This window comes from Thamnophis elegans, chromosome 7 (genome assembly GCF_009769535.1).
Source record: "Thamnophis elegans isolate rThaEle1 chromosome 7, rThaEle1.pri, whole genome shotgun sequence".
Taxonomy (NCBI): domain Eukaryota; kingdom Metazoa; phylum Chordata; class Lepidosauria; order Squamata; family Colubridae; genus Thamnophis; species Thamnophis elegans.
In genome coordinates, this window is record NC_045547.1 from 11,573,136 (window position 1) to 11,588,308 (window position 15,173).

The following is a 15,173-nucleotide window of genomic DNA, read 5'->3' on the forward strand; positions in this document are numbered from 1 at the left end:
AGTCAGCAGAAAGTTGTTCTAGCTTGTTTGCTGAATCTAATTCTGCCACAATATTGAGGCCAGTATTGAGGTCACAGGACAGAGAGTTGATTTCCCCTCAGTGAATATCACTTGTTAGTGAGATAAAAACCAGAAATGACTTTTTTTAATGGGAAAGGGGCTGAAGCAGAGGAGGGTTTCTGCCGCTTTGGCCTGGATCGGGCGAACCGGTAGTGGCGGCAGCAGGAGGCTCCACCCACCCACCCGGATGCTTCGCATGCGCAGAAGCATTGCCCAAGCACACACGGGCAAACTGGTAGTAAAATAAATTGAATCCACCACTGGGCTGAAGGAGGAGGTGAATTTGAATTTGACAAAAGACTATATTCATGGGCTTAGGTCAGAGTAAGACAATTGATTTATGGGGTGGATGGGGCTGTCCTCTTTACCTTGCAGATCAAACAATGACCTTTCACCTGAATGGTAAAGGTTGCCTGGCTAAATAGAAGCCACCCTGCTTCTTTTTTATAATCCTCCCTGCTCCCTTGGTCACCAGAATGGAAATAAAGCAGAGAGAACTATTTAACTGTAAAGTTTTTGATCCCCCATATCAAAGAGCTGGTGAGTTGTAGACTCCCAGGTTATCCTGCTGCTTGGCCCAACTCTGCTATTGGGACTGGTGGGAAGGAGGTACATCAGGAACATTAATAAATTAAATTGTATGTTTTTTAGTTGCTTGTCAGCTCCTGGCACTTCACAAATTTCTCCATACCAGTCAGCTGTTTTTCAAGCTATTTTCAAATATAGGATTGATTCAGGATTGGGTGGGATAGCAGGACAATCTGGGAGACCTGGATCTTAACTGCCTCTGATCCTATCTATAGGTTTAGAAACCTATTGGATAAAGGGCCATCTGCCATCTTCCTTCCTTCCACCATGGATGCAGCAAAAGCAAAAGAGGGATGGCTATTTATCATCTAAGTGTACAATTATAGGGGGAGCAGAGCGGGGGAGCCAACTTTATCTATGTAGACTTCAATCCCATTAAGCAGACTTATGCAATTGTAGATCTGGCAGGGAAAGACCTGTATCTCAAATTACAGTAGCTTGCTTTTATAGGCACAACAAGTAAATATTAATAACGTTTGATAAAATTTAATTTGAATACTAACAAGTATGTAGAGGGAGATGTGTCTTGAAATGACAAAATTTGTATTTTATTGCACTTTAGTATATAGGAACCTCTACCATATGACTAAATAGCTGCTGTTGGGTTGAGCCAGGTCTCTGAACCAGGATTGACTCAAACATTAAGAGAGGCAAAGAATTGAACTTGACACCTGAACAGAGCAGAATGCTCCTTGGGATTGGAAGTTGTGTGTGTGTGTGTGTGTGTGTGTGTGTGTGTATGTATGTTCACAGCAGCCTAAAGTGGCAACAAAAGTAGAAAGATGTAAATTATTAAATCTAAAGAGGAAATGGTTCTTAAGATTTGAAATGAAATGCCAAATACAGCGAGGTGCCCATATTAGGACTGAGGCATCTTTCTCATTTCAAATTTGAATAATGTGAACCTCTAAAGAGATGTTTGATTTTGTACAGTGATATCCATAAGGACTAGCTGAAATGTTATTCAAATGAGAAAACTAAACATTGCCTGAAAAGGAGTGATGCTATAATTTCTGGGTAACTTAATAGTAGGATATACAATATTAGCACGAATCTAAAATATAAGTTGCTTCTACTACAAATGGATATTCTTTAGAATACCATGTAGATAATGTTCATTGGGTGCATATGAAATGGAAACATTGTAGTACAAATATAGTATATTATAACACAAATATATCTGAAATATATAAACAAGCTAAATAAACTTGGCTCTTTTTCCTTTTTTGCTTGCCATTAGTAATAAAATCTCACGTCCCAACACTGCATATAATCAATTGAAATGATATCCTTGCGATTACTGTGGGTAAATAAATTAGCAGAGATAACTGCCAACCAGTAATCTTAACCTATGTGGTGGGGATGTAATAGACTAGTGCACGAAATCTACTGATAGGCAACTTGTTGATAAGCAAAACATGAAAAAGAACTGGAAGGTTTTGCTAAATGCTTATAAATAGAAGTTATTAGCCCAGTATCACGCTTATTTACCTGTTTATTTAATAAATTGAAACATAAAAACCAAACACAAGTTGAAGTAAGTATTGGTCATCTTAGATGCTCACAAGTCTTTTTTATAGCAGCCCGTGGGTATAATTATTACTATACTACTTTACATCAGTATACATTGAAATAAATTTGTTCAATGCATGGAATACAAAATATCCCTTTACAGAAGCCCAGTCCATAAAGATTGAGAAATGTCTAAAACATGACTTGCTTTCTACTCTGTTTCTGTTTTGAAAAAAACCAATCACTATGTAACTGCTTGATTTGATGTCCTGTTGAAAGTAGGAGACTGGTTATTGTTGGAATAAAATGATGAACTAGTATTAAGTTACTACTAGAGGATTTTTTTATGGTAAGTTTTAAGTTTATATGAACCTGTTTTTAAAAGACAAGATTGGGGAACTGAATTTGGTTGAATTATTAAATCTAGCCTTCTACCCGAATTCTCCAATTCAGAGGAATCTACTTTGTATATCAATCTTCTCCAAGCAGTGAAGATAACTTGTGTTTGGTGAACTGACCAGCTAGAAATTCTCTACATGAGGTTGGGTGAAGTGGTCTCTACTAACAATTTTATTAGATAATTATAACATTGGGTGACAACAGCAGTAGAAGGAGAGATTGGTCTATTGGACCATAATGCCTTCTTGGTTCAAGAAATATCTAAGATGAGTAGCTGAATGTTTTCCAGCATTTTTCTTTTTCTATTAATATGTGTTGTATGTATATTATTATTTTTGTCTTTTAAACTAGACAAGTGATTCATTCAAGGCTGGAAATATTACTATAGAGGATTTTAGAAGAATATATCTTACTATAGCACATAGATGTGAATTTTATGAGCTCTTCACAAGCTACTCTCCAAACCACAGAATATTATCGCTACCAAATCTTGTTGATTTTCTCAGAAATGAACAGTTTCAAGATAATGCTGATGAAGCAATTGCATCTCAACTTGTTGCAAAATTTGAGCCCATTGAAGAAGGTATGCTGTATTTTTAATTTCTGAATATCACATTTTTTTACTAAATGGAATACAGTAATACTACACATCCTTTTAATATTTTTAAATGCACACAGTAATTTAGAAATAAAACATATTCTCAGGAATCTAATTTTCAAATATAAAAATTTGGACCACCTTTATCATGGATTTATCAATACAAAATATTTCAAAGATGGAATTGTTTTTCAGTTATCATGCTAAAAATAATTCTTTTATCTGCTGTCATTTCCTAATGGAAATGAGTGGGTGAATAAAGAGGTACATTGTATGCTAATTTGTCCTGCTTTCCAAAGTAGCTTTGGGCAAAGATATCCTCCTTATCTGATCATTCTTAAAGAAAAGGTCAATATGTCCAATTAGGGATTTATTTTAGTTTAAGCCAATTGCTGCTGGAGTACAGTGTTCTTTCCTTCACTTGGTGGTTGGATTGAGAAATGATTGCTGCTGAGATTTTTACAATTCACAAATCTCCAATTCCCAATGAAAGGCAGGGAATGCAAGGAGTGAGGCTTTAAAATAAAAGCTAGCTGTAATTGAGTCTGGTGAGGATACTATTTTATGCATATTACAGTGAAAACTACACTGAGTAAGGGTGTAAAGGGTTAACATTTCCATCTTTGCAATATTTGCATCCTGAAGATACCAATGAGAAAATGCATTCTGGGGGAAGTCTCTGGGCAATTTGCAACTTTATTCCTAATTTATTCTTCACTATTTGGCATCTGTTGATACAGATTTCTCCCATTAATGATTAATTCAATTAAAATTATATATCCCACAATTAAATAGTTACCAGGTCCCATAGACCAATAATCAGTACTTCATAGCCAATGGTATAAAAGACCAGTGCTATATTTACTTAGTCTAATATGATAATTTCATCTGCCTCTAGCTAAGATTTAAGTCAATATAACTGTATTATGCTCAGACTATAAGTTGAATAGCATGCATGGGAAAAAGTGATGACACCCAATCTGCAATTGTAATTGAAAGCAGACTACAAAAAAATCTGAAAGGCAATAGTAAAATGAGAGATATAATCAAATGCTGGTAAATCTGAAAAAAACTAATCTTCATTAAATTTACATAGATTCATTCTCAAAAAGATTTAGAATTGCTAATAGAATTTTAAAAATGACCACACATGAATTAAGTATATAAAATCGTAGTATGTTCAAAGCTTGAATGCATTGCAGACTTTTAAATCTGTATTTATTTTGAATAGCAATATTCTGTTTTCCAGTTAAAAAGATTCACAAAGTAATCTTCGATAAATTTATAAAAATAATATGACTTTATGGAAATATATGTAGCTAAAATAGCATTATCAAATACAACCAAGAGCTCCAAAAGGTGCAGATGTTAAAACACTAATTATGAATTCTGTTAAAGACTTGAAAGAATAAGATTATTTTAGAGAAATTAAGGTCTTCTGTAGTTCGTCTCAGATTTCCCTCCTAACAATCTGGAGAGGAAAATTTATTTGAAATAATAAATCTTTCAGAACTTTGATTAATAATATTTATTAGAAGGTTTAAGTTTAAGAATCCAAGTGAGTATTCTACTCTTAAATGAGGCACTAATATATAAACAACAGCAGGGACATGCAGTCACTAGAGGCAAGGGAGGCGGAGCCTCACCAGTCTCCTCAGGAAAAAGAAAGAAATTTAAATATTTTTTTTAAATAATTAAAGCCAAGATAGTTGCTACCAGATTCCAAGTCACAGTGGCTTGGTGTCTGCTTAGTGTTAACCAAAGCAGGAGGCGAGAGAACTCGGGGCCTCCTTTCCATAAGGAATTTTTCGCCTTCTAAAAGTTAAGAAAGAGTTAAAAGGCAAAAAAGTTCAGATGCAAAAGAGGCACTAATTCTCCCGCCTCCTGATCTGGAAGCAGCGAATCATGTCTTCTTGAGCACGCTTACGTTGGGCGGGTTATTTCGGAGGGCGTGCTTCAGAGGAGAGAGGAGTGGGGGAGAAGGAGGAGGCTCGCTCTTTGCTGCAGACCTGGGCGCTTGGCGGCTCCCGCGATGCAAAGTGCCCTGCCGCCCCCGATGCTGCCGCCCGCCCACTGCCCCGGCCTGCTTCTCCAGGCTCCGCTGCTGGAAGTCCTGGATCGCCTCTGGGGGAAGGCTGGGTGAGAAGCGGAGCGAAGCTTCTCCACGGCCTCCCAGCGCTGCGCAGAGGCTTTCACAGGAGCGCGTGCCAGCGGCCGGCGGCCCGGAGCGGCCCCGGCTTTAAGCGCTGCCTTGTCTCGCAGCCGGGGCCACTCCGGGCCACCGGCCGCTGGCACGCGCTCCTGCGAGAGCCTCTGTGTAGTGCCGTGAGGCCGCGGAGAAGCTTCGCTCTGCTTCTCACCCAGCCTTCCCCCAGAGGCGATCTGGGACTTCCAGGGGCGGAGCCTGGAGAAGCAGGCTGGGGCAGCAGGTGGGCGGCAGCATCGGGGCGGCAGGGCACTTTGCATCGTGGGAGCCGCCAAGCGCCTTTGCTGCAGACCCGGGCGCTTGGCTGCTCTCGCGATGCAAATCCCCCCCCCCCCCGGCCAAGGCCAACCGTTGCCCTGCTGAGCTGCTTCGCAGAAGGATGCCCAGCTGAGCCTCACCAGGTATAAACCTCACCGCACGTCACTGAACAACAGGGTATCTGTAGCAATGATCACAGGCTTCAAAATAGTGGAAATAATTAAAAGACTAAAACTTTATCTTTTTTATGTGCCTGCAATGTTTGTGACATGCTTTAAAACAGGGGCAGACATTGATCACCTAATTGATTTTGCCATTTTTAGATTGTAGCTACGAATGTCCATGATAGATAATATGATGGAAAAACCATCTTCCATGTTTTTATATTCTTTCAAATGCAGGGGGCTAGAAGGGAGTCACCTTGTTTCTGATAATTGTTTTGCTAGTAGATGTCTTTATTAATATGGGAATAAACCCTCACATTTAAAAGAATAAAATAAATGCGTATCAGAAAGGAGTAATATTTGTATAGCATGTTTCTGTCCTGTAGTGTCAAAATTGAAGATATATAAAAATTAAAAGATTTGGGGAAGGATGAAAACAGTTGAAATACTAAAAATAAAGGATTTACATTTTAATTTTCTAGATACTGTAATCCTTGCAAGTTTAAGGATAGCCAAATCCTCCATTTGTCTAGTCTGAGTATGTTAAAAGTAATTAGTGTACTTGGCCTTAATCCCTATAGTGTTCTAACTCTAATTATATTTAGCTCATATACATTGCTTAAAAATATTTTACAGTATTTCCGAATGTGTATGTTAAGTCATAAAGTGTTAAATCAGAAATACAGACCATCTGTCTTGAAATTATGATTGCCTTGTGTGATACTAATGCTAATGTAGATCATAGTCTGGAAAGATTTTTGTCTGACTCTTACCATATTTTTCGGAATACAAGACACACCGGAGTATAATACGCACCAAGGTTTTGAAGAGGCAAATTAAAAAAATAATTATGTAGGTAGATAGAGAGATAGAGAGGGGGAGAAAATTACATGCATAGCCTTATGGAGGCTTATAGAATGCTGCTGGGGGCGGGGGGGGGGAAAAACGGGCCGATTTTTGCTTATTTCTGCCCTCCCCAGTTCCCAGGAGCTCTCTGAAACCCTCCATAAGGGTATGCATGGCCATTTTGGTGAAGGGGCAGGGCTTCAGGAGACAAAAGATGCTGTATTCGGTGTATAAGATGCACTCAGATTTTCAGCCTCTTTTTGTGAAAAAAAAAGGTGCGTTTTATACTCCGAAAAATATGGTAGGTGTTAGACTCCATTCATTAACAGTTATTTGGTTATTCCAAAATTAATTTTCTTACCTATATATGAAAATGAAATTGTTTCTGTCCATTTTACTATACATTTCATGTCACACTATTTAGTTGTGGATATTGCATTCTAAAAAACTCAGTTGTGAAGAAAATAAAAAGACAGCCCTCATAGACCAATGCTATATACCAATATACAATATACCTATATACTACATGTTTACACATACAAAGAAAAGATAGAAGGAATACTTACTTATGCATTTTGGGTATTACATGGAAATGTTGCAAAGAGAATAGAAATGAATTATTCACACTAGTCAGAAAGAGGATTAATGGTTGTGTCCTCATTTCTGTACCTGATATACTACATTAAAAAATCAAGTTGCAGATAAGATAGTGATGGCTGATTGCGTGCCATTCACACATACGACAAAATTAAAGCTTGAGTATTTCAGGCTGTCTGTCCAATGGGCAAAGCTTCAATATCAGTGTTTCTCTGACCATAAACTTCCTAACTGTGTAATAACTAATTAATAAAAACACATGGAGTATTTCTTTGCTCTCTAACTGATATTAATCTCTGGGTTGTTTTTTCTTAAACACGTTGAACTCCAAAACATGTTTAAACACAATATGTTTGGATTTTGGTTTGCTTCTTTGTTTTCAAAGTTCTTTATGAATGTCATCTAATCCTTTGTTACCAGCTATCAAAGGAGCAGGTTTACTGTATTTTTTGGTATTTCGCACAGTGTGGGCCAGTTCATCTCTTTCTCACAGAAGAGAGGGGTGCTTTTATGGAGATAGAGAGGAGGAGGCAACATCATGTATACTGTACTGAGTTCCTATACAATATGCATAAGGTAAATCTAATAAATACATAAATTGTGGTTGGAAGATATAGTAGTATATGGACAATTTCAAATCAAGGAGCCACATTAGGAAATGAAAGAAAGGAATCTTTAGCTGCACTTGGACTGAGATTTATGCATATTGTTACACCTTTCATAACACATGTGCTGTATTAATTTATAATCTTACTGATTAATGATTATACAAGAGAGAAAATGAGTAGGAATTAAATGAAATAAAATAAAGTAAGATGGAATTGAATGGAGTAGTGTTCATCCAGAAACACTGAATAATCTCTTATTGGCTCTGAAAGTATAAATAACAGCTGTAATTAGTTTACCATTCTGAATACCATAGAGCACTTAGGGAAAACAGGACTAGTCTCACTTATATAATCTTACTTACCTAGAGACTGGAGTATTACACTATGTGTCTGTCATGCCATGTAGAAAATAATATGAAACATTTAACTACTAATGAATATGGCCATTAGCACTTAGACCTAATTGGACTATCATCCATCTCCCTCCCTCCCTCCCTCTCTCTCTCTGGCATCAGGAAGGGCATCTGGCTAGTAAACGCTCAGCTCTATCCACTTGCCCCAACTATACTCTGAATTAAGGGATTACTGGGTTGTAAACAAGGAAGTTAAGTATAACAGTGTATGAGCGATAGGAGGCGGGCCTGACATCGTGACAGTATGATGTGTGATCTTGAAGCTCCAAGATCATTGTCAATATCGCTGCCACTGGATGGTCCTTTTGGACCTAAATCGTCCCGTAGAGACAGTGATAGAGAAGGGCACTTGCTGCTGATCCCAGGGACATTGCAAAGTCCATAGTAGATCCAGGAGAAGCCCCTTTTCCAGTGACAGAGAAGCAACCATTAAAGCTGCTGAAAGTTGGGACAGCTCCAGAACAGAAGGAAAGCTGGAGAGAAAGTGTGTCGAATTGGTGAGATAATTTTAATTATTAGATGAGAGAACACCCTAAAAGATAAAAAGTAAAGTTAAAATTGAAGACAGAAGAGGTCAAGCGGAGAGATTAAGCCTGAGTCAAACTTAGTGCGTTATTTTTCTTTAATCCTTTTAATGCTGGAATTTTTACAAATACTTCTTGTTTTTTAAACTGGACTGGTTTTTTTCTTTTATTTTTCCTTTTTTAATATTATTGTTTAAGACTTTTTTCTTTTTCTTTTTTCAACGCTCTATTGCATTTTTTTTTCATTTTTTTCCTTAAGTTTGGAATATAAAGAGGGAAGTAAAAGTAGAGGAAAAGAACTAACACTGTCACTTGGAGGCTTGGAAACATTGTTTTTCTTTTCTTTCTTTGAATATTTGATAATCTGGTGCAAAGTAAGAGCTGGTGTTACATTTCAAGGACTCTGAGCTTATTTATTGAAAACGATAGCGGGATGAGCATGGATTGTTTATACAGGTGCTCCTCTGGGGTACTATCAGTAGTTGGACTGGAGTGAAAAGAAAGATTGGAGTTATAAGAAAGAAGATTGCAATGAACTTGGAAAGAGAACTGTTTGGAATTTAATTTTAAAAAAGCCTTGGATTCTATATAGTGGCAATGTTTACCACCTGGAGGAAAAGATAAATACAGATGATGTTGCAGCAGGAAAAAGAAAAGGAAGTGACATTGCAGATGATTATGCAAGAAATTAAAAAAATATAAGTAAGAACAGAGAATATTGAAAAGAGAGCAGTGAATATTGAACAAAGAACAGGAAAAACATGAAAAATTAAGAATATCCACCAAATGATAATGAAATATGAGGACAGATTTCAAAAAATTGAAGAAAAAGATGAACCAAGAGATAAGAAAATTGGAGATATTGACAGCAGATTGAGCCTGATTGAAAAAGACAAGTGTGGAATATTGGAATGGGAGATTGATTGATCAGAATTTTACCTCAGATTCCAAAATATAGAAGAAGAAAAGGGAGAAAATTTGGCAGAAGTAATTTTAAAAAATCTGGCAGGAGCATTGGTGATAACCAAAGGGAAGATGATGGAAGGAACAGGGGAGGGTTTTGAGCCTTTACAAGATAATGCAGTGAAAAACAAGTTGCCAAGAGAAGTCCATATAAGATCTACCAAGAAAGCAATTAGAACACAAATACTACAAATGGCAAGAGAGAAAAGATTGTACTACTATTGGATGGATACAGGATAATGTAATGAAATGCTATAATAAAAATTAATTTAAATTATTTAAATTTAGAAAATAAATGATTAACAATGATAATAATGTATACATATATACTAGATTGATAATATGAGATTTTATATGAATTGTAAGTGAGAACTATGGAGAGGATGCACAAAAGTTTTGTAACCAAAAATAAAAATTTTATACAGAATATAATATAAAGTTGTACTATTACTGGATGGTTTTAGGATGATGTGATGAAATGCCATAATATAAATTTATTCCAAATTTAGAATATGTCACATAAAATGAAGTAATAATAGTTATAGTCAAATAAATGTTTAACAATAATAATAATAATTGTATACATACATACATACATACATACATACATACATACATACATACATACATCAGATTGATAATATGAAATTCTCTATAAATTGTAAGTGAAGACTATGGTGAGGAAGCACAAAAGTTTTGTAACCAATCGACACACTGTATGTAACTGGAAGATGGTTCTATGTTTTATGTTTGTCTGTGTTTGTTTATTTAAAAATAAAAATAAAAAAAATAGTGTGTGAGCTTGTTTGTATATGTAGGCTGTGAGTTTAGCTTAACTCCTAGTAACATCATGGACATGTCCACATAGGTTTCTTGAATGACTTAGTGATTGCTGTCTTCCATACATTCCAGAAAATACTCCTTGAAACTTCCCATATTTGCTGTTCTGTAGCTTAGAAAAACATGTAAAAATCATTGAAGTGCATCACAGTGCAAAAAAGCTACCGTAACCTTCCATCACTGCATGGCACTTTTATGAGAAAAAATGCCTCAGCAATTAATTTTGCTAAATTAAATGCTAAAATTGCTGAATTATTCTCATGGCTAAATAGCATGAAAGTCCATTTGCCAGGAGTGACTTATTGTATAATAGCTGTTTTGCCAGGGATTTCTCAAGTGAAGATTTTTATTTTAAAGTCCTCTGTTCAGAAAGAATTTGTGAACAGAAATTTAATGTAAACTCGATAAATCTTGCAAGTCATCTTAAGAGGAAAATATATTACGTTATAAGCCTACAAGCACACAGATACATTATTTATTTATATATTTTTGATTTTATTTATAGGCTCCAAAGGTGGGGAGAGAAAATATATATTTTGAATTTTTTGGTATTAGATAATAAAGATTATATATTAGCTTACATAGTGGCTGTTTTAAGTACAGTATCCCATAATTGCACGTGATCACATGTGAGTTGCCTTTTGCATCTGGATGAGTATGCAAAGAGAGCCGAAATGGATTCTGAAGAGGAGCATACTTGTGAAAGATAATAAGCAAGCCAGTCTCCTCTGATCTGGCGGTTACAAGAATTAAACTGTCCTCTTGCCTTAAACATCTGAAACAGTCTTTAATTGCTGTTTGCCTTCATAACCTTTGCATTTGAAAGTAGTATATTTAATCATGTTGTCTTCTTAGCTTCTTAGCACTTAGCAACAGCAGCATCAAATTTGTATAGTAGAGACCTGCTGGAACAGTAATAACAGCATGCTTGTGGAGCATGGCAGTATAAGATGCAGTAGATAAAAAACAGACCATACGCTGTATATATGTTCTGCTTGCAGCTTTGGAATAGAAGGGTGAGAGATAATATATTGTCTTCAGGAGTGTAGCCTATGATCTGTTTAACGTTTTGAAGTAAGTAGGTATGTCTAACAATGAATGCAGTCATTTAATTAGTTGCAGCTTACTTGTCTTAGGGGCTTAGTTGTAGGAAAGTGTCCCTCCTTGAAAAATACAGTTACTCTCTTCCTAAAGAACTTATAGCCTAAGAAAGTGAGCCTTGGAAATAATTGGGATCAAAAAGGAAGAATAAAAGTAAAGTATGCTTTGGGTGGAAATAAAGCCAGTCATGCACTTCATACCCTTAAGATCTTGTTTTATTTGCTTTTTGCATCTTTTTAAAGAATTCATTTTTATATCCTGAATCTCGTAAGTCCCAAATGCAAGATTAAATATATGAAACATATAAATAGAAGCATGTTATACACATTTTTAAAAAAAAGTTCAATAGATAAAGTTATGTGATCCATGATAATTTTTCTTATAAAGAAAGGAAAATATTAATATCCTACTTAAACAGATTTATTTGTTGATCAGTCCTATTAACAGAAAATAGCAATAGCAATAGCAGTAGACTTATATACTGCTTCATAGGGCTTTCAGCCCTCTCTAAGCGGTTTGGTTTGGTTTGGTTTGGTTTATTAGCATTTGTAGGCCGCCCTTTTCCCTGAGGGGACTCAGGGCGGCTCACAGAAAACCAGGGAGGGGGGAATACAACATTAAGACAACAACATATAATAAAATAGTAAACAACATACATTCATCATTCGGGCGGGGTAGCGATTCTTATCCCCAGGCCTGACGGGCGAGCCAGTTCTTCAAGGTTTACAGAGAGTCAGCATATTGCCCCCAACAATCTGGGTCCTCATTTTACCCACCTCGGAAGGATGGAAGGCTGAGTCAACCCTGAGCCGGTGAGATTTGAACCGCTGAACTGCAGTGCTGCATTTAACCACTGCGCCACCTTGGCTCTAATGTATTTTATTTGTTTGCTCTTTTGCAATATTACATGATATTAGTGTGACTCAGGGACGTGCAGTCAGGAGAGGCAGGGCCTCACCACTGTCATCATGAAAAGAAAAAAAAATGTAAAAGGAAAAAGGCTAAGGTAGTTACTGCCAGAGTCACAGTGGATGACTCTGCTTAGTGCTTAACTGTTTAAAAAAGCCTCTAAAAAAGTGCCCTCTACAGGAGGAGGCAGGAGAACCATGTGCCTCATTTAGTCTATCTTTATGATCACATGAGCAGAGTTAAGCAAGGGTTAAAAGGCGAAAAATTCCTTATGTAGATGAGGCACGTGGTTCTCTCGCCTCCTCCTGTAGAGGGCACTTTTTTAGAGGCTTTTTTTAAACAGTTAAACAGAGTCATCTATTGGAGGCTCTGGCAGCAGCTAATCCAGCCTGACCAGCAGCTCTTGCCTTTTTCCTTTTATATTTTTTACATTTTCATCATGGCAGACAAGAGGAGAGTTGAAATCCTCTGTGAAACAGCTGGAAAAGGTATGTGGGTCAGAGGGAGGGAGGAATTCAAAATTATTGTAATTTGTAAGTAATTATAATTTGTATTATTGTAAGTAATGTGTGTGTGTGTGTGTTTTACCCGCCTCTGCTGGCACGTGGGCTGGCACTTTATTTTTTATTTCTTAAAGCCCTGCTGCTGCGTCCGCCATAGAGCGAGACACATCCTGCCTGTATGGTGGACACTGTGGCAGAGCTTTGGCGGTGCTTTTGGAAAGCCGCGCCAGGGCTTTGGCGTGGCTTTCTGAAAGCCCTGCCGAAGCCTCGGCGCTGGCAGACATAGGGCGGCTTTTGCCTGCTTGCCTCACCGGCCATGAACCTCACCGCACATCACTGGTGTGACTAGAAGTCCTTTCTTGTGTAGAATAAATCTTTCTTCTATGAAACCTCAAATTTAACCCTGATCCTGGGAGACATCTATACATGCATAGAGATGGGGCAGAGTCTCTGCCAGAGTCACTTTGTAGAGTGAAATGGGCCCAAAATAAATTTAATAAATAAATAAACAGATATGGCACATACTTATATTGCATTGGTTTTATATTGCAGGAATATTATGTGATAGAAAGGAGACAAAACAATCATAATGGTGCTTAACTGACTTAGTTTCAAAGGAAGTCTTTGAACAAGTTTGAGATTTGCTATTTCCTGAGGGAAAAAAAATTAAAGAGATTTGGGGGTCAAATACAGATTGGGTGTTAAAATATCCAATGACTTTAGGAAATAAAATCCTTTAGATAAAGAACAATAATTGGGGGAAATAAGAGCTGCAGCATTGCTTTAGAATCAGAGGACAGAAGTCAGTTATGGACAGGAGTTTAAATTTCATTATGTTTGTAAAATAATTTAAAATGGATGAAATTTAAGACTACAATTCCTAGTTGGTTCTTACTGAACTATTTTTGAGACAAAATATTAATAGACATGCTCTCTGACTTGGGGATTAGCAAAATTGTACCTCCAGTCCACAGAATCAAGTGCATCCATGGATGCATCCATTTCCTCACAACCTCACTAAATTAAAAGAGGTAGAAATCTCATAAGATCATGGTATCTTTTGTCATTTTGACAGTTTCAGAAGAAACCTTGCAAGATGATGGTGCTTTATTTTGTTGGGCATCTAACTTATTGTATGACAGTCCATACAATGGTGCCCAGGTGAAAATTCTGAAAGGCTCCGGGCATAGTATTAAGTCTTATATGTAGAAACAATATGACAATTTATTGGGTTTACAGTATATATTAAATATACACACAAGTATGCCGTATAGTATGTTGGCTAATATCAAATGTAGTTTGTGATCTGACTGATAATATTGCATCTATCTGAACAGCAAACACTATTCTGAGAGAATTTCATTTATAGGATGTTAAGCATAACCTGAATAACCGTAGCAAGATAAAGATACTGTGCATCAGCCAAATCCCATGAAAGATATAACTCAATTACTGAGTTGATTAAGTTATATGAGCATATAAAATACATGTCATATGTGATTCATTTTCTTTCAATTCCTCATCACTGAGTGCAAGAACAGTTTAGATTTTCACATGTGATCTGACACTCCATGTTACATTAATATACGTATTTAGTGTGGAATATTTTCAGTTTGTGCTTAATTTTTTTGTGTTCATGCTGGATATATATGTGTGTGTGTGTTTATAATGTTCTGGCTTTCAGCAAAGAGAAATAAAGAGATGACAATTGAAGGATTTATAAGATATGTGACCTCTGAGGACTGCGCGATATTTAAAAGTGAGCACAGAACTGTTTACCAGGATATGTCCCGTCCGCTATGTGAATACTTCATTTCATCCTCACATAACACCTACCTGCTATCTGATCAGCTAATAGGGTCGAGTCATCTGTGGGGCTATGCAAGGTATTTGTAACCATTTTGAATCATTCGTTTAATATAATAAGTAGTTCAGTAGAACAGCTTCTTCTGTTTTCCTGAATCTCATTAAATTAAATTAAAACATTGTTAAAAAACCCACTGAAAACCACAAACAGAAAGCAAAGTAGCTAAGCTATAATTCAATATGACAGATAAATATTTTAGTGTTGCTATCAAGTTTTG

General features: G+C 36.7%; 1 protein-coding gene across 1 annotated transcript in view; it reads left to right on the plus strand.

Moving 5' to 3' along the window:
* The window catches only part of LOC116511224 (1-phosphatidylinositol 4,5-bisphosphate phosphodiesterase zeta-1-like), a 54,811-nt gene that overhangs the window by 15,409 nt on the left and 24,229 nt on the right, over positions 1–15,173 (plus strand). Inside the window, exons 4-5 of the mRNA XM_032221094.1 lie at positions 2,911–3,142; positions 14,774–14,975. Coding sequence (XP_032076985.1) covers positions 2,911–3,142; positions 14,774–14,975 — 434 coding nt within the window. The remainder of the gene's footprint in view (positions 1–2,910; positions 3,143–14,773; positions 14,976–15,173) is intronic.